Source organism: Pituophis catenifer, unplaced genomic scaffold, assembly GCF_029215685.1.
Source record: "Pituophis catenifer annectens isolate HBS135680 unplaced genomic scaffold, rPitCat1.0.hap2 SCAF_2, whole genome shotgun sequence".
Classification (NCBI taxonomy): Eukaryota; Metazoa; Chordata; class Lepidosauria; order Squamata; family Colubridae; genus Pituophis; species Pituophis catenifer.
The window spans coordinates 225,937,615-225,960,791 of record NW_027256882.1 but is presented as its reverse complement, the minus strand read 5'-3'; the positions used below and the strand labels follow the sequence as shown (position 1 = coordinate 225,960,791).

Genomic DNA, 23,177 nt, shown 5'->3' with positions numbered 1-23,177 from the left:
TTTTTTCTTTGTCTGCATCTGTGGTTCGGATTTAAACCTGAATAACTGTAATATTAAAGGATTGATTATGAAAACTTACTGATGTTACTTGGGTGTAGCCTACACTATTTTTGCTATATCCTTCCTGGCTATGAAATTTCTTTTTATTTTATTTTTTTTGTCCTGAGTAGTAAACAGTATGATCTTCTGATTTAAAATGTCAATTCCTATCAATGTCAATTTGCAGATGTCCAAGATGTCAATGTGTAGTGTGTTCATTTCATTTTTCACCGATTTGAGCTTTCCCATCTTCATGCTTTCTACTATAGTTCCAAGTTCAAACTATAATTCCATTTGCAGCTTCATGTTTTCTTTTCTTTCATGGTAATAGCAGCGACTAGACAGTGCAAAAGCTTTAATTTAGCCACATCCTAAACATTAATAATAATAATAATAATTTTATTTCTATACCGCCCTTCTCCCGAAGGACTCAGGGCGGTGTACAGCCAATTTAAAAACACAAGACACAACAATAATTAAAAATTAAAATAATTAAATAAATTTGGCCGATTTAAAACCCCAAAAATTTAAAATACCCCAATTTAAAATTATTAAGTCGATAGCCCGGCCTGGCGGAACAACAGGGTCTTCAATGCGCAACGAAACACCCGGAGGTCGGAGATCTTGCGTATTTCTGGGGGCAGTTCATTCCACAGGGCTGGGGCTCCCACAGAGAAGGCCCTCCCCCTTGGTGTCGCCAGCCGACATAACTTGGCTGATGGCACCCTGAGGAGACCCTCTCTGTGGGAGCGGACTGGTCGGTGGGAGGCTATTGGTGGCAGAAGACGGTCTCGAAGGTACCCGGGTCCTATGCCATGGAGCGCTTTAAAGGTGGTAACCAACACCTTGAATCGCACCCGGAAGACCACTGGGAGCCAGTGCAGCTCGCGCAGGAGGGGTGTCACACGGGCACAACGGGTTGCGCCCATAACCACCCGCGCGGCCGCATTCTGGACCAGTTGGAGCCTCCGAGTGCTCTTCAAGGGGAGCCCCATGTAGAGAGCATTACAATAGTCCAGCCGGGAGGTGACAAGGGCATGAGTGACCGTGCGCAAGGCGTCCCGGTCCAGAAAGGGCTGCAACTGGCGGATCAGGCGAACCTGATAAAAGGCCCCCCTGGCCACGGCCGTCATATGCTCTTCTAAAGACAGCCGTGCATCCAGGAGGACACCCAGATTGCGAGCCCTCTCTGTGGGGGGCAAAGATTCACCCCCAATAGTCAGCGATGGCACCTGCTGACTATATCGGGACGCCGGCAGCCACAGCCACTCGGTCTTGGACGGGTTGAGTCTGAGCCTGTTCCTCCCCATCCAGACCCGCACGGCCTCCAGGCAGCGAGACATCACAGCAAGGGCATCGTTGGGGTGGTCTGGGGTGGAAATGTACAGCTGAGTATCATCAGCGTACAGATGACACTTCACCCCAAAACCACGGATGATCTCACCCAGTGGCTTCACATAAATGTTGAACAGAAGGGGCGAGAGGACCGACCCTTGTGGCACTCCCCATGCGAGATGCCTCGAGGTCGACCTCTGCCCCCCTGCCAACACAAACTGCGAGCGGTCAGAGAGGAAGGAGGAGAACCACCGCAGAACGGTGCCCCCTATTCCTAACCCTCTTAACCGCCGCAGCATGATACCATGGTCGATGGTATCAAAAGCCGCTGAGAGATCTAATAGGACTAGGACAGAGGAGCAACCCCTGTCCCGAGCCCTCCAGAGATCATCCACCAACGCGACCAATGCCGTTTCTGTGCTGTGCCCCCGCCTGAAGCCCGACTGGCACGGGTCTAGATAGATAGCTTCATCCAGGTGCCCGGGCAGTTGTCGTGCCACCACACTCTCAACAACCTTCGCCACAAAACGAAGGTTGGAGACCGGACGGTAGTTAGCTAATTCAGCCGGGTCCAGGGAAGGCTTCTTGAGGAGGGGCCTCACCACCGCCTCTTTCAAGGCGGGAAAGGCACCCTCACTCAGAGAAGCAGTTATAATCCCCTGGAGCCAGCCTCGTGTAACCTCCCGGGAGGCCAGTACCAACCAGGAGGGACACGGGTCCAATAAACATGTGGCGGCACTAATCCTACCCAGAACCCTGTCCACATCCTCGGGAGCCACAGGATCAAACTCCTCCCAGATAATATTCTCAAGGCCTGCTCCTGTCTCCTCCCCTGGACTCATCCAATCGGAGTCCAAGCCATCCCGAATCCGAGCGACTTTATCATGCAGGAATTGCACAAAATCCTCAGCGCGGCCTTGCAAGGGATCTTCCCGCACTCCCCCCCGGGAGTGGTAGTCCTAGCAAAACCCATGATGCTCGTAAAACAGGTCACCATGCAACTGGGCCTCTTTTTTTTTTTTTGCAGTGATTGTTAAGTGAACCCAGTGTTCACTATGGGCCTGTGTTTTGCCAGAAACTGTAAATCATGGGCACTGCAAATGCGGACCACTTGCTAAGTGCCCAAAATGCAGTCACATGAATGCAGGAAGGGGGTCTGATGTCAAAACTTGGAAACCAGGTTTTACATCCCTTTTAGGAGGCTTCTTATAACTTTGAACTGTTGCTAAATGATCAGTCATAAGTCAGGGATTGTCTGTAGTACTCTAAAAGGCCTTTAGCGACAACCAGTCTGAGGGGCCCATAATCTGCCATTTATCAACATCATTGTCTTCTTCCAAGCGGTCCTTGATTTCTTGATGCCTGCTATAGTCCTTGATATAGATGCCTGCTTCCTTTATCTGAACAGATGGGATGAGTTCACACTGAGTTCATACTACTGGGAGTATAACTCCTGGCATCCAGTCCTGATGCTCTTTACTCACCTCTTCCAGGAGCACTCCCTTCCACAACAAGGCAGCAATTCAGTTCTAACCTTTAAACTTACCCTATTAAACCTATCTCCTTTAAATGAAGACATTTAAAGTTATGACAGTGTTTCCACCGAAATATAAATTGTTTAATTTCTTTATCTATCTATGTTACTGTGTGACCTGGCATACTTTCTCCCTCATCGAGCTACATACTTTATGAAGATTCAGGGTTGCACACGGGGTACCTCCAGTCAGGTTGCATCATGTGATAACATAAATTATACAGGGTTTAGTTTGAAAGGGAGTAAGTCCCAAGTGTTTTTTGAGTAGGCACATTTTTTTCCTCTTAAATCCTTCCTTTTTTGGGGTTCTCTGCGTGGGGCTAAATAAATAAATGGTGTGATATTAAGAACTTTGAATTTACTAGAACCTATTTTCACTCTTTGTCTCACAGAATCCTATTCTCTGCACAAATTCAAATATATGCTTCTCCTTCATATTTAGCTCATAGATGAGAGCAGTCAGATGAGCGATCTCCCGGTCAAGGTAACTCATACAGAAACAGGCAAAGTTCTCCTTGGACCAGAAGCTCCTAAAGCAAGTCAATTGGATGCTTGGTTAGAAATGAACCCAGGGTAAGTAATGTTTACCTCCTAATGCATAACCCAATGCTTTTGCATTACAGTCATGCAGCCTAAGTATTTGCAGATTTTTTTATTTTAATTTACACATATGTAAATGGTTCTAAACCCCATCCATATTAGCATTGTAGGGTTTTTTTATGTATAGCAGTAGCAATAGCTTTACAGCCCTCTCTAAGCGGTTTACAGAGTCAGCATATTGCCCCCCACAATCTGGGTCCTCATTTTACCGACCTTGGAAGGATCGAAGGCTGAGTCAACCTTGAGCCTGGTGAGATTCGATCTGTCAAACTACTGACAGCTAGTGATCAGCAGAAATAGCCTGCAGTACTGCACTCTAACCACTGTGCCACCATGGCTCTTGTATTGTGTTTGGTCACGGTTTGCTCAAAAATTTGCAGCTTTTGTTATCTGCAACGTGCTTTAATATGCAGCTTTATTACTATATGTTTATTAAAATCTATTTATTTCTAAATGCACAAGCTTCTATGGATCTTTCTTAAATATTTACTTATGGAGGGGTGCATTTTTCTGAGGAAAGTCAACTCTGAGCACATTTTTGAGCAGAACACAATGGATGTAAGTAAGCTCTGCCCATTGTGACTAGTTATTGTGGAGCAATAATTTTAGCACTGTGAGCCAATTTGTTTCCTCTGGAAGTCGATGAATGATTTCTCCCATACTGGATTTCTTTGATAACTTTAATGTTATTTTTGTACTTCTCTGAAATACTTTTTTCTTAGAAATATTTTTAAAGGGTTGCTATTTTGGAGGAGTTCCCTTACTCATACTGTTTCACCTGCTTCTTCCTGACCAGCTATGAAGTTGCTCCCAGGTCAGACAGTGAAGATGAAAGTGGCTCAGAATATGAAGAAGATGTAAGTGAACACTCTCTCTTGATGTAGCTCTTTATCTAGAAGAATATTTTTGATAACAGAGTAAAAATAAGCATGCAAAAAATAAATCTTAACTATTGAAGTTATAGGTACAACTATGTAATACTGCGAAATAAGTACCTGAATAGACTTCCACAGTGTATTGTGCATGTTACCTTTGAGTTACCTTTGCATACCATTAAAAAGCTACAATTGGTAGAAAACTCAGCTGCCTACATGCTAAGGGATGAGAGCATCTTCATCCAGCTTCATTGACAGTGGCCACTCTCGGTTGCCAGAGGGCTTCAGGGTACCATTCAGAGTGCTTTTACAACTCTTCATTGTCCTGGATCCAAGGTATCTTCAAGACTACCTTTTCCAGGTAGAGCCATTCTGTGTGGTGTGGTGTGGCAGCTGTGTTTTGTATCAGTGGTAGCTACGGAATAATATTCAAAGGTAGCCTCAGGTAGAACTCATTGCATTAGTTTATCCTGGTTACCTATCCCCAATATCTGTAAGGTTGAGGCTGGAAGGCCCAAGCGTAATGTTTCTTAGTCATGAACTCCAGTTTACACAATCTGCCTACTGAGGCTAAACAGTGCAAACACAATTGAGGGTGGAGGTTCATTCTCTGAGCTTGTAGATTGAATGTTTCATTACCAGGCTACTGTAGGTGTTCTTCTGCTTATAAGGGCTTTGTGTGGTCAGTAGGTCTTGTGACCGCACAAAGCCCTTATAAGCAGAAAAACACCGACACTGACATCCCCTCAATTCCGCTGAAGATGTTACCTAGCCTAGTAACAAAACATTCAGAAACCAATCCACAAGCTCAGAGAACGAACCTCCACCCTCATCTTACACCCAAGCTATAGATATTCACCACTATCACAAACAAACACAATTCTTCTGGAAAGCGGCTGTTCCATAGGGAATTTAGTAGTTGGAAGTTCTCCAAGTTGATGGTGTCCATGGTCAGTTTATTTAGGCATCATATTGTTTCTTTGGTTTTATGAATGATCAGGTTTATTTATTTTATTATGGTGTGTTATATATTATTTTAATTTACTGTTTTAATTTGCCATGAGGTTGTATAATTTAGAGCAGGAATAGAAATGCCAATAAATAAAGAAACAAAGAACCTAATTAAAATAAAATCCACCGTGTATCATCCAGTCTCCCAGTTTCCTTGTAGCATAACAATAATAAGCCATAATAATACTAATTTGTGTGACTTTTCTTGTCTAAATAAAATGTTTCAATTGGGTCATAAATTACTGTACTATAACCTAATTAACTAACTGGAAAAATACCTAGTTATAAATCTTTAAGCAACGAAGGATGCCAGATTTCTTTTTGATTACTGATGGTTGTTAATCACAGTAAGTAATATGGGTTTAGTTTTAAAGATATTGCAGTTCATCAAAATGGATATAGATTGTTAATTTTTAATATAATCGGTAATACATCTTCTTGGATATTTTTTCCTTCATACAGCTTGTCTGAAAACTATTATATTTTAATCAGTTTCTCATTAAATGGTTTAGAAGTGGAAAAGTAGTGTGTGAGGATTTTTTTTTTTGAGGGGGAGAGGCTTTTTTGTGTTTGCTTTGTGATATTTGCAGCCAAGGATGTATTGAGTAATTTTTAAAACTGCCATTAAAACTACTGCCAATAGCTAGGGAAGTAAATATGCATTGCTATAGAACAGTGATGGCTAACATTTTTGCCATCACGTGCCAAAAGCGAGGGAGAGTGCAGGGGGGGAGCGCACGTGTGTGCCCACACCCATAATTCAATGTGCCTGTTTGGCACGGCGGGCCCAGTAGGCCCATTTTTCACCCTCCCCAGGCTCCAGAGGCTTTCTTAGAGCCTGGGGAGGGCAAAAACGGCGTTTCCCATCCCCCGGGGGCCCTCCGAAGACCGGAAACAGCCCATTTCCTGACTTCCGGTGGGCCTGGAAGGCCCGAAAATTAGCTGGCCAGCGCGCACATGCATGCTGGAGCTGAGGTAGGGCAACGCTTGCGTGTCCAGAGATATGGCTCCGCGTGCCACCTGTGGCACGCTTACCATAGGTTCACCATCACGGCTATAGAGCAACACAAGGGCAAGTGCTTTGAGTTTTTATTAAATCTGTAAGATTTATATACTGTACCCTTTTTTTTTTTTTTGGCTTTTGCTTTGGAATCTCAATGTCCCAGTCTTATATTTGCTAATCTTTTCTGTCCATTACAGAGGCTTATGGTTCTGACCCAGCAGAATAATTTATTTTAGGGACTAAGGAGACAAGAAGAGCAATAGATGAGACCTATCCCACCTACAAAGCTTTGAATTCTTCCCAATTATGGTTAAAAGTAGAAAAAGTTTAACTCACCTGAGGTATATATAGTGAAAAAACTGTGTGAGAAATGCCACACATGGAATACATGTCAGATATTCTGCTGGTGTCATGTACAGTGACTTGGACTAGTTCTGAGTTCTAGTCCTGCCTTTAGCATGAAAAATTGGCTGGGTGACTTTGGGCCAGTCACTCTCTCTCAGCCCAATCTACTTCACAGGGAAATTGTTTTTCTAATAGGAAGAGGAAAGAGTATTATGTTTGCCACCTTACGTTATTAATAAAAATAAAGTCAGAATAATTTAAAAAAAAAACAATCCCACAAAACAGAATGTTCACCTCCACTGGTTATTTTAAAAGCATCAGAACTTGTATGTTGCAAACTTATTTATTCATATTGCAAAATTATAAAACCAATTTCCTATAATCAGGCTAAACTTTTTTTTTTTTTTTTACTAACAAAAGCTACTTCTCTATAAATCTCAGTGGGGCAGTTTCTTGTTTTACGAGGGAGAGGAAATTGGGGAGGGAAGCAAAACATAATGGAAAATTGTAGCCGGCCTTTGGAGTTCTTGCTGATAAACATTTCATGTGGGATTGACTTCAAGGGTTGTTGTTCTTTCCCCTCAACCTTGCAGGAAGATGAAGATGAATCAAGTAGACAAGAATTAGATGAAAAGATACATCTGGATCCCAACACTGAAGATGTTTCAGAAAAAGACGCTAAGCAAATCATCGAGTGAGTAATTTGGGAGAGCAGAGACAGCAAAGCATTTAGCATGCTCCCCTTTCTAGATCGGATTTCTGCACGTTTTAAGAAATAAAATGGCAAACAAGTCATCAATGCGAAATTAAAAATGAACCATTCCTTGCTTTATAGGACAGCCAAACAAGATGTGGATGACGAATACAGCATGCAGTACAGTGCAAGAGGCTCTCAGTCTTACTATACAGTGGCTCATGCAATCGCTGAGAGAGTGGATAAGCAGTCCTCTCTTCTTATCAACGGCACCCTGAAACATTACCAGGCAAGCATACTAGCTGGAAATTGCTCCAACAGGAGCTTCGTGCCACGGATCCTTAAACTGTACCATAATTAGTCTCCTTTAAAAAGCTGGACTATTTCAGATTTACCAAATCATTCTGTTTAGATATGGCCCGATTCTTGAATTCTACCCTTGAATATTTTAGGATATATAACACAATAAAAAACATGACTCCCTTTCTCCATTGTCTGGTCCATATTTTGAAGCATACCAGATTCTGCCCCTTTCTTCACTGAATTGCCCGCGTAAGTCTTAACTTTGACTGATAGTAAGACTTCCTTTATTTATTAAGTTTTTATTAGGACAGGGTTTGAAAACATTTTGCCTTTGACAGTTCCTTGGAAAACTGGTCAGAGCTTCAGTGCCCATTCTTCTTATTGCGATGGTTGTATGAATTCATACTTCTGTCCTAGTAGCATGCCAAAAATCATTTTGTGCAACAATATATATATATCATGCAGATTTCAGCCCAGGGATCATGCAAATTATGTTATGGACCAGGCTCAAGCTTATCTGCTTTCTTCTTTCTTGGATATCCATAATCTTTGATTTGGTGCAGGTACAGCCTTCCATCCTTCCGAGGTGGGTAAAATGAGGACCCAAATTGTTGTGGGCAATATGCTGACTCTGTAAACGGCTTAGAGAGGGCTGTAAAGCACTATATAAGTCTTAAGTGCTATTGCTATACAAGAAGCATAGGCATTATATATGCCTAGTGATGCTACAAACAGATGTTTCTTTCCATCTGAACATAAATTGCTAAAGAAGTTGTATCATATTGTAAGGTTGAATTAATAGAATCTTGCAAATCTGAAAATATTTCTCCCATCCTTTTCTTTTACTCTCTGGAAAACTAGGGAGGGTCCCTTCTGAAGTGCCTTTGACACCTCCTCTCCTTCTGTGGGCTGAGGAATCTTTATTCAATTGTCCAGCTTTTCTTCCAGTTTCCTAAGGCTGTTCTTATAAACAAACATTTTACATTGATACCAGTGCTAATCTTTTGTTTAGCTATTTTTTTTTTAAAATAAGTTTTCACCTATTATTGTTGAAGCAGCAGTTAATAAAGCCAGTGAGTAGCATTACTGCAGATTGGCATTACAGTTGTTCTATTAGTCATAACTGTAATATCAAAAATATCGGAATTCAGAAAACTGCTTTACCAAGCAAAGGTAATGCTCCATTAGACTGCTGTTATCAAGACTGAATATAAAAGTGTTGTCTGAGATTTTCGGGGCTTGAACTGGCAACATGCTATACAATTGCATAATGGCATTCTCTTTATATTCACTTTGGTGAATATAATCTGTCCCAGTTGCTAAATTGCTCCAACTATGTTTTGCTGTGTTTCCAGAGATATAAAGTTTAGCACAAACTTTCAGATTGTGATGTGCAATCACAATCTGAATTGAATCTAAACAATAAAATAGACCGATAGGATATGTAAAAGGTGCACCAGCTAAATCCACAGGCTCCCAGGCAGCCTTAGAACTCCTTGATGGAGCTCTTCCAAAAATGGCGTTTTTAGTCAGATGGGTGAGAAAAATTATGAAATGCATGAGGTATGATTATAACATACAACATTTCAGTTAATTTTTATTAAATTTAAATAGGTAATAAATCATTTGGGTTTTTTTTAATGTTATTATCTGTATACATCAGACTGGATGTGGCATTTTTATCTACCAATCGAGTCCTACCTAATGACCTGGAATATCATTGTTATTTTTATTTTTTGGATTGTCCCCTTTTGGAGGGCAACTTCTAGTACACTGTTCAAATGCCAAGTGCAGCTCTAGGTTTGAAAATTGCTTAGCTCTTCTGGGAAACATGAATGGAAAATCAAACTAGGGAAGGGAAGTATGCGAGAACATATTTTCTGAAGTCTGACTTTGTATTGGACTAATTGTTATTTTCTAAATCCACTTCATTTAGCTGCAGTGTTTTGCTCACTACTTCTACCAGTTAAAATGTTAAATTAACTGTGTTTTATTGCAACACAGCAATATTGAATCAATTTATCATTCATAATTTATTTTCAAACAATATTCAGGACAGTTTCATTGTAATGTGCAAGTTGGTGATTAGGAAATGTACTTTATTGCTCTAAATGCTATCAAATAGATCTATAGCACCGTGAAAATATAAATTTGAAGTTTGTACTGATTGCTAAAAACTTGAGCTATGTCACAATATGAGCAGTATTAATATTTAACACTGCCTAAAATAGAGATTGGTTTTCAGAGCAAAAGAATACCACTACTACTATACATGGAATGTGATTCTTGTATGGGAGATTTTTGATGTTTTCTTTATTATTATGCTACTTATTGTCAGCACCAAGGCACTCGACTCCAAAGCAGAGATGTTAAAATAGTAAAATATAACTGTTACGGATAACCGAGGGAATTTTATTGTATTTCAGGTCCAGGGCCTGGAATGGATGGTTTCCTTGTATAATAACAATTTAAATGGAATTTTAGCTGACGAAATGGGGCTAGGAAAGACCATACAGACGATAGCACTCATCACTTACCTGATGGATCACAAAAGGCTTAATGGACCCTATCTCATCATTGTTCCCCTCTCGTAAGTAGGCAGATTTTTCCTAATGATATTTTCTGTGATTGGTTCATTAACAACGTGTACTTTTTTTCTTTACCTTTAATGACTGGATAAAGCACACACCAGGAGTATGCTGCCTGCATGTTGCTGATTTAATCTTTGATTGTCTTTCCTTCCTTAAGTATGGATTCTGTGAGATTGGAAACCAAATTGCTTAGAGGTCTAAAAGGTTGCAAATGACCAGCTATATGCAAGAAATATAAATCCTTCCATTCTCCACTATCCTGTAAGAGCTGAAGAAGCTTCTTGGGTGAGAAGCAAAACGTCTTCAAAGAAAAAACAAGGACATCCAGTTGCCTCCTGAAAAAGCACCTTTGGGACAGATGGCTTAGAGCAGTTGAAATTTATTGTATCTTTTAGTCCCCCTAGTTAGCCCCTATTGTGATTCACAAGGCGGAAAATGTGTTTTTTAGCTGAGATTGGTTGCATAGGATGCCCTTTTAGATTCCAAAATGTCCTCCTTTGAGGATTCTCACATTCTTCTGGAGAGTTGCTTAAATCTTTTGGCTTCCACCAGCCACAATTTTTGGATGTCCTGGAGCTCCAACTCTACAAATTCCCAGTGAACTTAGGCTGAATGAGAATTGTGGAATTGCAATGCTGCTCATTTGGTGATTGTAGTGATTATCATTTTTCTTCCTTAACTAATCCATCTTTGCGGTTAATCCAGTGTTAGTATAAAATAGGATTTGACAGAAATGCTTAAACTCTGTTTTGCTCAGTTATCTTCTTCTTAACTTCGAAAAGATTCTTGTTAAGGCCAGTGATTTTAATTAAAATCAGCAATGCCACTTTAAAGTCAGATATCTGTTTATACATGTGCTGCAATATGTCTGCAGGTTTTGTTTTATAGCCTTCCCTGCCTCCCAAATCAAACATATCAGCTCAGATTCTGCAGAAGAGTAAATAACTTGTCAGTGAACCATATTATGGTTATTGAGGCTGCAGCAATTATATTATTGAACAATTAGGCATACGTTTGGTGTATCCATTGGTGGAGAGAAAGCAGTAGAATTGCAAATTATCTGTCTTTGAAATAAAGAAATAGAAATATCAAGAAAAGTAAAATAAAAATTTCTTCCTAGGCTTGACTCTGGTTGTTGTTTTTTTAACCTAATACATTTTCAAATTTCTTCATTTGTCAAAATACTTTTGATCTTTGCATTAAATATGTACTGATCTATTCCATGCAAATAGGAATACTGCTGGGGGTGTTAGTATATGTATTAAGACACCCAATTCATCCACTTTGCTTTATTTGTATGTTGACTATATAGGACCAGTGTGCACATTTTCTGTATGTGTGACTTGGGGTTTCTGCCTTTTAAAGAGAACTGGGAAGCAAGGATCCAAGCATAAAAATACAATAGGAATATATGTTATGTCATTGTTTCTTTCAGTTTTGTGAACAGGTCCTTAAAAGTGAAATTGAAATTCATAAAATCCACTAAAAATCAGTTTGGTGGATACAGACTAGACAAGTTTATGTACACGTATAATAAGGTTTCAGAAACATGGTCAAGTTCTGATCTGAAACCCAGACAGCACTTTTGACATGATGGGAGAGCAATCTACTGTTAACAGTGAAGAGGTGCAACATGGTTTACAGGTTTCATTTTGTTAAAATCAGGTTGCAGAATTTTGTTTGATGCAGTTTTAATATACTTTGCAATCTTAATCTTTTATATAGGACTTTATCCAACTGGACATATGAATTTGACAAATGGGCCCCTTCTGTGGTGAAAATTTCTTACAAGGTTTGGATATTTTATATATGAATGTAAAGATGTAACTTCAGATTCACTGAGCAATTTTATTCAATCGTAAAGTGTTGGCTGTTCTATAGAACTCTGTCCCCTGATTTGTAACGTCTCACAAGTACTTTCAGGAATTGAAATGCATAAGAAAATTACGAATACTCATTCCAATATGTTCTGTTCCAAGTAATCGCGATCGTAATTACAATACATTAGTATATTCTTTTTTTAAATATAAATAATGTAGATACCAGATTGTAGCATGGCAATCTACCTATAATGAATTAGTCCACACCAGAGTACTTTAGTTACAGTTGCTGTTATAAAACAGGCTGGAGTGACAGGCATGAGATTGACTGCAGCATGAGACCGCTATCTGAGCAATGCTTTTCCAGTTGCTGTTTATCAACGGGGTATCACTTGCTGATGAAAAGATTCATTGAGGGGTTCTGTCAACGAAAGACAGGAGGAACTTAGTTTTTCCTCCTTACAGCAGATCTATTGAATTCATTTGTAAAGATTCAATCCATGTTTCTTTTTGTCTATGGCTTCCTCTTGAATGGACTGGAAATATTAATAATATATTAGGCACGCTGTGCTTCCCTTTTTTTTAATCCACTTCACAACTATCCTTTTTTAGTGAACAACATCTTGATGCATTTTTTTGTCTTTTCCTTTTTTTTTTTCAGGGTACACCTGCTATGCGTCGATCGCTTGTACCTCAGCTACGTAGTGGGAAATTTAACGTTCTTTTGACTACATATGAATACATCATAAAGGACAAACACATTCTTGCTAAGGTACTATTATATTTGGGACTTTTCTTGATGGCTAGCTTTTCTTTTCTTTTCTTTTTTGGCTTCCTCCACTCCCAGTTAGCAAGAATTATACCAAACCTGAAGGGTCCAGGTACAATATCCATAATTGCTATTGTCTTTAAAAGTTCTGTGCTTTTCTGAATTGCTTTTGCCTTTTCCCATCCCATTCACTGTCTCTGTTCCTGCTGAGTCCTTTCAGGATTGCTGGTGAGGGAAAAGATTTTGCTACCTGTGGATCCCATAAATTCCACACCGTTGCTCTTTGTCAAGCAGAATAGCCACCTCCTCATCCCTCTGCTGAATCCCATTTACCTGGGAACCCTGCTATTCCATTTTTATCTGCAGCTCTTCTCCGGTTCTTTGTTTCTGAGCAGAGATGAATACAGTGAAAGGGGGGAAAAGAGAATCAGGCTTTGTTAACATTTTCCAGATGTGGAAAGATAACAGAGACCAGATTGAAATTTGTACCGTTCATTTCATTTATGCATTAAGACACGGTAACTGAATAGACACTAAAACATGGGAGTCCTTCTTTGGAAAATACTTCAGTACTTCCCAGAATTATTTTGTTAAAGTAAAGGTAATTAAATAATGGAATCCATTGTAATTTGTTATATCTTTCTTCAATTCACTTTGCTGCATTTCAGAATGTGTACATTTTTTAACGAGAGGTGTTTGCTTTAGTAAGCTTCCAAAAATTTCAAGCTATTTTTTTTCCCTTTCTGGGACCCAGTATAGGCACTTTGTAAATAGACTATCAATGCACCCCACAAAATACGGATATTTCTCAACTTACAAAAAATCATTTAGTGAAAAGTTACGACATCACTGAAAAAAGTGACTTATGACCGTTTTTCACACTTATGACCATTGCAGAATCCTCATGGTCACATGATCAGAATTTAAATGCTTGGAAAGTGGTTCATATTTATGACGGTCACAGTGTCCCAGGATCATGTGATTGCCTTTTGCAACCTTCTGACAAGCAAAGTCAATAGAGAAGCCAGCTTCATTTAATAACCATGTTACTCACCTAACAACTGCAGCAATTCACTTAACAAGTCTGGCAAGAAAAGTTGTAAAATGGAGCAAAATTCACTTAACAACTGTCTCACTTAGCAACAGACATTTTGGGCTCAATTGTGGTCATAAATCGAGGACTACCTGTAATCCGCTTTTTTGCACTTCCTTCTCTTCCTACATTTGCGTTGAGAGAAAATTGGGAGGCTCTCAATCCTCTCAAATCAGTTTTAAGAAAGATTTTTCCTGCCAGTTCAATCAGTTGAATTTACTGTGGAGAATGTTAGTGCACATGAAGGGAAGGCTAAAAAGATTGTCTGGAATTAAATATGTATGTTATTGGACACATAAAGCTCCTGATAATGATTTTCAAGATTCCTCAATAAAATATTAAGGGTATGGTTTCATCCATTCATTGACTCTGTTTCTCACTTCCTTACATTGTTCCTCTTCTCTTACAAAGTGATAGTAAGAATAAATGGATCAAGTTTCAGCCTTCTGTCCTATGAGGCTATCTTGTGAACTAAAGTTTACTGGGTTGATATTTTTTTATATAGTTGAATGCATTAAATTGTATCAATTCACCTTCTGGAATTTTCTTTCAGTGATGAACTTACTCTGCATTTTGTGTATATATAAAAATGTTTAATTAAAGGATGTGAAGCCAGTATTTTTATTTTCTCTCATTATATGTTTCTATTACTGCACATATCCCTACAGAATAGCATCCCCCTTGCAAATTTGTATCAGAGCACTCTTTAAAACCCTGTTTTTGTCTTAGGCTTTAGTTAAAGGATTTAACCCTTAAGGGTTAACCTGGTTTAGGATGGATGGATAGGCTCCTATCTAGCTGTAACTAAGATTCTTGTTCCCTTGAGTTTTCATTTTATGGATGTTGCTCATTTTTATTGAGCTTTTGTTCTTTTAACTTTGTGAAGCCACTCAGAGTTGGAGTTGGACGAATAAATGAATAAAATAAAATCATACAAATTCAGTCTAAATTTTATTGACTATTATCTATTATATAGAATTGTATTAATCCAATATGCCTTTGAAGGTGGACATTATGATGTACACTTGATGCACTCCAATTTTAGTGGCGGTTAATATTGTGCAAAATATGTACTAATTATTGCATACTTTGAAATGAAATATGAGTTTTGAAGGCTTCAGTTGTATTTAATTGTAACGATTTCATAGGTTGGAATCTCAATATAGTTTCCTACCAATTGTTTCTTTATTTCATAGATTCGATGGAAATATATGATTGTAGATGAAGGTCATCGAATGAAGAACCATCACTGTAAGCTGACTCAGGTGCTAAATACTCATTATGTGGCACCAAGAAGGATTCTCTTGACTGGAACGCCATTGCAGAACAAATTACCTGAACTTTGGGCTCTCCTTAATTTTCTCCTCCCAACAATTTTCAAGAGTTGCAGCACTTTTGAACAATGGTTCAATGCTCCTTTTGCCATGACTGGAGAAAGGGTACTGGGCAATTTATTTTAAAATGCTATAGTAACACATTATATTAAATGGACAGTCTGTTTCATAGCAACTGGTATAGTATATTGATACAGTGAACTTTCTAATTAATGCACTCTTAATCTACTAAATTGTATTAGTATATAAAAAGGCTTAAAGTGTTTGTTAGCATTAAAAATTAATGAAATATGAGGGTGTGGGGGGTGAAGGTTTATTCTCTGAGCTTGTGGGTTGGTTTCTGAATGTTGCATTACCAGGCTAGGTAACATCTTCAGCAGAGTTTAGGGAATGTCAATGTTCTTTTGTTTATAAGGGCTTCAGTGTGGGTGTATCAAGTGAGGGTCTTGTAATAGGTTTTACGATAAGTCAGCTGTGAGTCATCAGTGAGAGTCTTGTGATGGGGAAGTTACATCATGTGAGGCTCATTGGGAGATGAAGTGCTGTTTGGGGGGGCTTGCATGGGTTGGTTGAGGGTCGATGCTGTCTCTGGTTGGCTGTGCAATTGATTTGGATTCTGAGGAGTTCGTAGGCTGGTTGTAGGTCAATGCGTCTGTTGATGGAATTGCTTGTGGAGTGCCAGGCTTCGATGAACTCACGAGTATGATGGGTGGTAGCGTGGCTGATGATTTTTGTGTTGCTCCAATCGAACTGGTGTTGTTTGCTGTCAGTGTGGGTAGAGATTAAGGATTTGGGATCGTGTCGTTTGATTGCCAGCTGGTGTTCGTGGATCCCGGTTTTTAATTGACGTGATGTTTATCCCACGTATAATTGGTTGCAATGGTTACAGTTGATTTTGTAGTACTGTTGCAAATAATGAAATATGTATGTGTTGTTTTTAAAGTGCTTTTTTTCTCTTTTTAATCTTTCCATTTAGGTGGATTTAAATGAGGAGGAAACTATTCTGATTATTCGGCGTCTCCATAAAGTGCTAAGACCTTTCTTGTTAAGAAGGTTGAAGAAAGAGGTTGAATCTCAGTTACCAGAAAAGGTTTGTGAAGAAGAAGCTCTGTTGAATTACTTGTAGTAATAAATCCAGGTGCCATATAATGCAAAATATACCTCTGTTGGAACTTATTCAACTCTGCCTGAAACTACAGAAGGTTGAGCTTGGTTGTGAATCTTCCTTTATCTAACTATCAATAATATAAGTAATGTAAAATAGTAAATAATTTAGAGCTAGATCCATCCATTTAAAAACAATATAGGTAGTTCCTCAGTTAACAACCATTTGTTCAGTCACATTTGAATTTATGAAGCTGCTGAATGAGGAGACTTATAGCCGGTCCTCAAAGTTGCAGCAAAATCAATGTGATGTCACTCCTAAGGATCACATGGGAAATATTTTACAGCCGTGCCATTGGTGATGGAATTCCTGGTCCCAATTCCTGTCATTAAAGGAGGACTGTTTTTGAGTTCTTTACTGGTTCAATTTACCATGTCATAATGTGTGCATATGTGTGTCTTTAGTGTATTCTTACACATTTTCTACAAACTTTCCTGCTGCCCTTTTAGCTGAAATCCAGTATATGTGAATATAGCATAGTACTATTGATTATAATAATCTCAAGGATTAATAATCTTCCAAAGATCATCAATCACTATTCCATTGTTTATATAGAAAATAATTAACTTTTGGAATAAGTAAGAGTAAACAGATAGGATAGATCAGGCGATATATTTGTGACGTAGCAAGAGAATTAACCTTTTTTGTATTATTTTTTCCCTGAAGTCAGTTGTTGAGAACCAGTGTAATCTAGTTTTGCTAGCATTCTTATTTATAACTTTGAATAGGTTGTTTTGTAAATCTTTATGTAAATATGATTTTTATATTAAAAAGCGCAGACATTTTAATACAGGGCTGTCAAACCCGCAGGTCAGTTGCGTCACACTCTGGCCATACCCATGCCCAGTTTAGCAAAGGGGAAAAAGTTGCAATACGTCACATGACGACACCTTGACAATGTGATTTTGACACCTATGTTTTAATACAGAGGTGTCAAAATTCAAAACTGTTTAAATTTATTAAAAAGTTTTGAAAAAGCTGCATTATTTAATATTTATTGTCTGTTTTTATACAAGGTTGAATACGTGATAAAGTGTGATATGTCAGCCCTGCAGAAGATTTTGTATCGCCACATGCAAGCCAAGGGAATCCTCCTTACTGATGGCTCGGAGAAAGACAAGAAGGTGAGAAGACTCCTGGCATCTTGTCTTTTCTAGAACTAAACTCCCCTATACAAAAAAAGTAATTCTAACGAATAAATGATTTGAGCCTTCTTGAGTATAACTAGGGAAAAACCAAACATTACTAAAAAAAAAAAAAATAGAATTCATTATATATGAGACCTAGATTGTTGCAAACAGATGGTGGATTAAAAAAGAAATGGAGGGAATCTGTAATGCTTTAAACTGAGGACAACCAGCACTGTGAATTAACACGAATAGATGACTAGTTACAAAAGATACTTTAGAATTTGGATAAAAAAATATCAAGCCTAAGTAATTGTCTGAAAAATACATTTTAGAATGTATTCCAAAATAGCCATGAGATTTTGAAGAAGACACAGCTGCTTTAAAAGATTCATAAAATGGTCCCTTCAGCTGGCAGCAGCTGTCACAAATACAGCATCTGTAAACTTCACCAATTTGGGAATATCACAGAGTTATGTTGAGTGTTCTTTTACTAATTTTTTTTGTTACAAAGCACCTCTTTCAAAGGCTCTAGATAACATATTAGAACAAGCATATACTATACTGTGAATATGGTAATATGGTAAATATACCATATATTAAGCGAACAATGTTTTTTCAGATTTTATTAATTCTTAACTACCTTTGTGTCACTTCCTCAGGGAAAAGGTGGAGCCAAAACACTCATGAATACCATCATGCAGCTGAGGAAAATATGCAATCACCCATATATGTTCCAACATATTGAGGTAAATTAATCTTATCATTTCATTCTACACAGTTGCTGTTCACACTTAAAGTATAATTTTTCTATTCTTTCAGTGAGATCTTTTGAAAACAGTTTCAGTATAGATCAACTAAATGTTGGAATTTCTGAACAATTACTTGACATGAGAAACTTTGTTTTTGATGATGACTAATTAAATTCCCTGCCTATCATCAAATGACTGACTTTTTCATATAGTCAAGGGGCTTTCGTCATCCTGACTGACATGAAATATTTTACACCTTTTTTTAATCACATGAATATGAAAATACCCCCATTGTGCAAATTCCACTGAGCAAAAATTGCTGGCTTATCCTAATTTACTGTTGGTGAGCTGCTGTTTATTCCTGCTTTGCACAGAGGTATATAATGAACTAGTAATTGCAAATGGGACTTCTGGTTTCCTTCTTGCTTCCCTGAAAGCTAGGATGTGGTAATTCAATATGTTTTGATTTATTCCAGTTTTGAACCTTGACTCATTTGGGAGTAAGGAACTGAAAATCAAGGTTCAGTTATCATACACAACTTGACATCTAACCAAAAAAGAGCAGAAGTGCATGTCCCCTTGCATTCACTTGCAACAACCCAGCAATTGTAGCTTAAAGTTGTATTAGTACAAATCATTAGAGTAGTTGGCAGCCACGGAAATAGAAGTTATAAATAAATGCAGTCAAACAAATACACGTCCAGTTATGAATCATTATTTTCTATGAAACATACACTTGTTCATAGATTACCAAGAAAATGATTAGTTGCAATCATTTAATCAATTACAGAAGTGAAAAAGCTTCTTGGATGAGAAACGAAAGATCTTCAAGGAAAAACAAAGTCCAGTTGCCTCTCAAAAAAGCACCTTTGGGATTTAATCAATTAGTTGCTTGTTATTTATTTAACCCACCACTTTAATAATCGCATGTAGCTTGCCAGCTAATTTATGTAACTTAAGTATGCCTTTATATTTTTAAGAAAAATATAACTTCTGAAATCCATTGTTTTAAATAACATTGGAACTAGAAAGCTGAATTTATGCATTTTAAGTGATTCTTTTCTAGAGCTAAGCAAAGAATTCAAATGGTATTTCATAATGTGAGAAATAAGTACAAGTACTCTGTTCAGTTCAGTTCAGAAGCCGGGTTTTTTTTTTTTTTTTTTTGCAGCTGATGTTGCTGCTTTGTAAGTTGATTCCCATTGTCCCTGTGTGTTTGTGTACTTCCCTTTGATTTACTGTCCATGTTTTTTGTTGGGTATCGAAGTGGAAGCCTAGAACAGGATGTGGATGTTTCAATTATTAGAAGAGATGTTTTAACATGGTCCTATGCATTGTAAAGCATTTCTTCTGATGGATTTTAGGGAACTTTTAATATGGAAAAGCTAAATAATTCATTGTTATCATTTTGCAGGAATCCTTTGCTGAACATTTGGGTTATTCCAGTGGTGTTATCAATGGGTAATTTTTTTCATTTATTTGTGACCAATGTATTAATAAATGGGGTTATTTCAAATTAAAACATAAACCATTCAGAAAATACGTTGACATAAAAAATTAGAATAAGACATGATTTAGGCAAACACTTCTAAAGCACCAAATTAATATTATATTGATAAAAGAAATTGAATCGCCCAGAGTTGTTTAAGATGGGCAGCAATATAAATCTTTAAATAAATAAATGAAAAAAGTAAATAAAATTAATAAACTGTACTGTTAAGTGCCAAATAAATCCCAGGGTTATTGGCATTATTTATTGATGTTATAATTAGAGATCAAAATACCAAAAGAATCATATATATTAGAAAAAGTTATGTTATAAGACAAAAGTAAAATGCGAACCAGCTTAAGGGGAAACAAGTTATTAGAACTCTTAGCCAATTAAATATTTAGAAGCAATAGTAATAGCAAGGAAGTATCTCTTTTGGAGATACTGTGTGATCTATCAGTTAAGTGGATGAAAATTCCAATTTTGCATGACTGCACATTAGATCCCTATTATATTCCTTTATTTTCCAGTGGAGACATATGTTTCATATTTTTCCCTGAAAGTAAAGAAAACTTTAAGGCACTGATCGACTGTTTCTGACTTTAAACATCCAAAATTGTTTACAGCAATTAACAATACAAACTAAAAAAACATAAAAATAAAATAATACAATTAAAATCAAAAGAAACTTAAAATTTGAATCAAAAAATCAAAATGCTACTCAATTCACATTTCAAGACTGGAAGAGATGGATTTCCTAAATTGTGAGACATTTAGGGAGACAAACCTACACCCTGAGGAGTACATTCCATAGTCTAGGGGTCACATAAGAAAAGCCCTCTCCCACATGCTAGATAGCGCTATGAAATATTTTCAGAAGGGTTACTTCTGCTGACCTATGCAGATTCACAGCAGGAGGGATGGTCCTTCAATTAATTATGGATATGTTTACTCAGAAATATATCACTTCGGTAAAATGAGATTAATTGCAAAGTATAAGCTTAAATTAGTTTGTCAGGTCACACTCAAATTATACAAAGAAAATGGCCTTTTTTTATGTCTACAAATTTTAGAAGAATAAGAAATAACATATTGTGTGTAAAGCATGAAAATAGAGGGTCAAATATGTCCTCAGAAAAATCCAAACTACCAAAAGGTAATAGTTAAAGGTGTTGAAGAAACAATCTTTTGAACACTTAGAAAATCTGCGGATAACAAATAAAATATAAATTTCCATTCCTTCTATTTGTACTGAATACTGAAGTATTTCAATATTGGAATTCTGAAGTTTTACTCTGTTAGAAGCCCCCCAAACCAGCTAGGTGAAAAAAACTTTCAGACAAATGTGATTTATGGATTTGAAGATTGGAAAGGGTAGCTTAGGGAAAGAATAAAATTTCGATGCAACCTGAGAAGAGAGAGAGGTTAAAATATAAATGCATTTATAATTGCTGTCAAGGAGATTGAAGGGTGCTTCTTTATAATCTTTATTTTACTTTATGTTACTTTACTATCTTCTTTTCTCGTCATTCATTATTTTTCTTTATTCTATTTATTTTGCCCTATGGGTTTATTTTGTTAAACATTTTGTTAATAAAAACTATATATTAAAGATTATTTCCAGACATAAGGTATCTTTCCTTCTAAAACTAGTCCTTCCTTCCTTCCTTCCTTCCTTCCTTCCTTCCTTCCTTCCTTCCTTCCTTCCTTCCTTCTTTCCTCCCTCCCTCCCTCCCTCCCTCCCTCCCTCCCTCCCAGACCATATTTAGTCTGTTTGCTTTTGCTTTTTCTGGATTAATAAAAGTAATTCTTGTGTGATTTTTTGTTTTTGTTTTTTGTCTCAGAGCTGAGCTTTATCGGGCTTCTGGAAAGTTTGAGCTACTTGATCGAATTCTACCAAAGTTGCGAGCCACTAATCATCGTGTGCTTCTTTTCTGTCAAATGACATCCCTTATGACTATTATGGAAGATTACTTTGCCTTTCGAAACTTTGCTTACTTGCGACTTGATGGTAATGTCCATTTTGAATCTAGAGTTCATTTAAAGATTACAATAGGAATACCTCTCATTAATTAACATGCTGTTAATAAATTAAGGTCTATTTTGTATTATTGTAACAAAGGCTCTAAATTTTGGCTGGGAAAGCCATGTCTAAAATTCTTGACTTTTATTGCCATTGTCATTCAGTGATTGGGAACATTCTTTATTTTCTGATACCCTATTATTACGGTAAAACAGACAGTACTGTCAGCTTCTGGAATGGTGTTTCAACTTGTTAGCTTCCTATAAACGATGTTGAGATACTTTACAGGGATCTTACAATCAAGACAAAGGTCACAAATGCTTCAAATATCATGTTCCTTTCATTCATTCATTATTTTAAGGCTGTCTTTCAAAATAATAATATGGCAGAAATCTAGGAATTTCGCTGAAGTGTTTACATTTATTTCTCCAGTTCTCTAAACAACTGTATTGTCAAGTTAAAATATCCTTGATATTTCTGTTTCAGTTTGGATTCTTCTTTGTCATTAACATTGATTAACACTTACTTCCATCATAGGAGGTGATATTCTTAACTAAATAAAGGATTGAGGGGAGAAGTTTATTAAAAGGTTTAAAGTTAATTGCACAAAGTATAGTATGTCTCTACAGATCTTCCATGGCAGAAGAGAGTTTTTGGGGGGTTATAGTTATATGAATATGTATAAAGATAAAATTTCAATTAAATACTCTCCCTCTATTTAGTCACTGGCTGAAAGTGAAGTTTTTTTCAAGAAAAAAACATATTTCTGAGAAGCATGTTTAGCAAAACAAAACTCTTAGAAAAATGAAAATTAACTCTTCCCTAAAAGGGAGTTAGACAAACTGCCGCTGACATTGGAGGTAGCGGGATTATTGAATAGGAGGATTCTATCAAGTCAGCTCTTTGAGGAAAGATGTGAACTGCAAAAGCAATCTTGTCCTCCTAGCCCAGGGGTCTGCAACTTTAAACACTCTAAGAGTCATTTGGACCCGTTTTCCACAGAAAAGAAAATACCAGGAGCCACAAAAGCCTCCCCGTGCCTGACTATTTCTTGAGCAGCCACAAAACTAGCATATGTACTGTATAGTTGAATTAAACATTCTGTTTTCTTCTGAAACTTTTCTTTTCTTGGATTTATCTATGGTTGGCCTACCGGAGGTTGAAAAGCTCAATTAATCGCGTGCTGGCAGGTGTCACACATTGGCAGTTGCGACACGTATTTTGAGTGATAGGGAGCCGCAGCAGAGGGGTGAAAGAGCCATATGCGACTCCAGA

The 23,177-nt window shown here is 37.6% G+C and overlaps 1 protein-coding gene across 5 annotated transcripts in view; it reads left to right on the top strand.

Annotated features, from left to right (window-relative positions):
• SMARCA2 (SWI/SNF related BAF chromatin remodeling complex subunit ATPase 2) overlaps positions 1-23,177 on the top strand; it is a 118,377-nt gene that overhangs the window by 53,820 nt on the left and 41,380 nt on the right. For all 5 annotated transcript variants that reach the window (XM_070938625.1, XM_070938626.1, XM_070938628.1 and 2 more), the window contains exons 12-24: positions 3,351-3,481; positions 4,305-4,365; positions 7,336-7,436; positions 7,578-7,725; positions 10,166-10,329; positions 12,056-12,122; positions 12,812-12,922; positions 15,209-15,451; positions 16,323-16,436; positions 17,528-17,635; positions 18,301-18,387; positions 19,805-19,851; positions 21,724-21,890. In XM_070938625.1, coding sequence (XP_070794726.1) covers positions 3,351-3,481; positions 4,305-4,365; positions 7,336-7,436; positions 7,578-7,725; positions 10,166-10,329; positions 12,056-12,122; positions 12,812-12,922; positions 15,209-15,451; positions 16,323-16,436; positions 17,528-17,635; positions 18,301-18,387; positions 19,805-19,851; positions 21,724-21,890 — 1,549 coding nt within the window. The remainder of the gene's footprint in view (positions 1-3,350; positions 3,482-4,304; positions 4,366-7,335; positions 7,437-7,577; positions 7,726-10,165; positions 10,330-12,055; positions 12,123-12,811; positions 12,923-15,208; positions 15,452-16,322; positions 16,437-17,527; positions 17,636-18,300; positions 18,388-19,804; positions 19,852-21,723; positions 21,891-23,177) is intronic.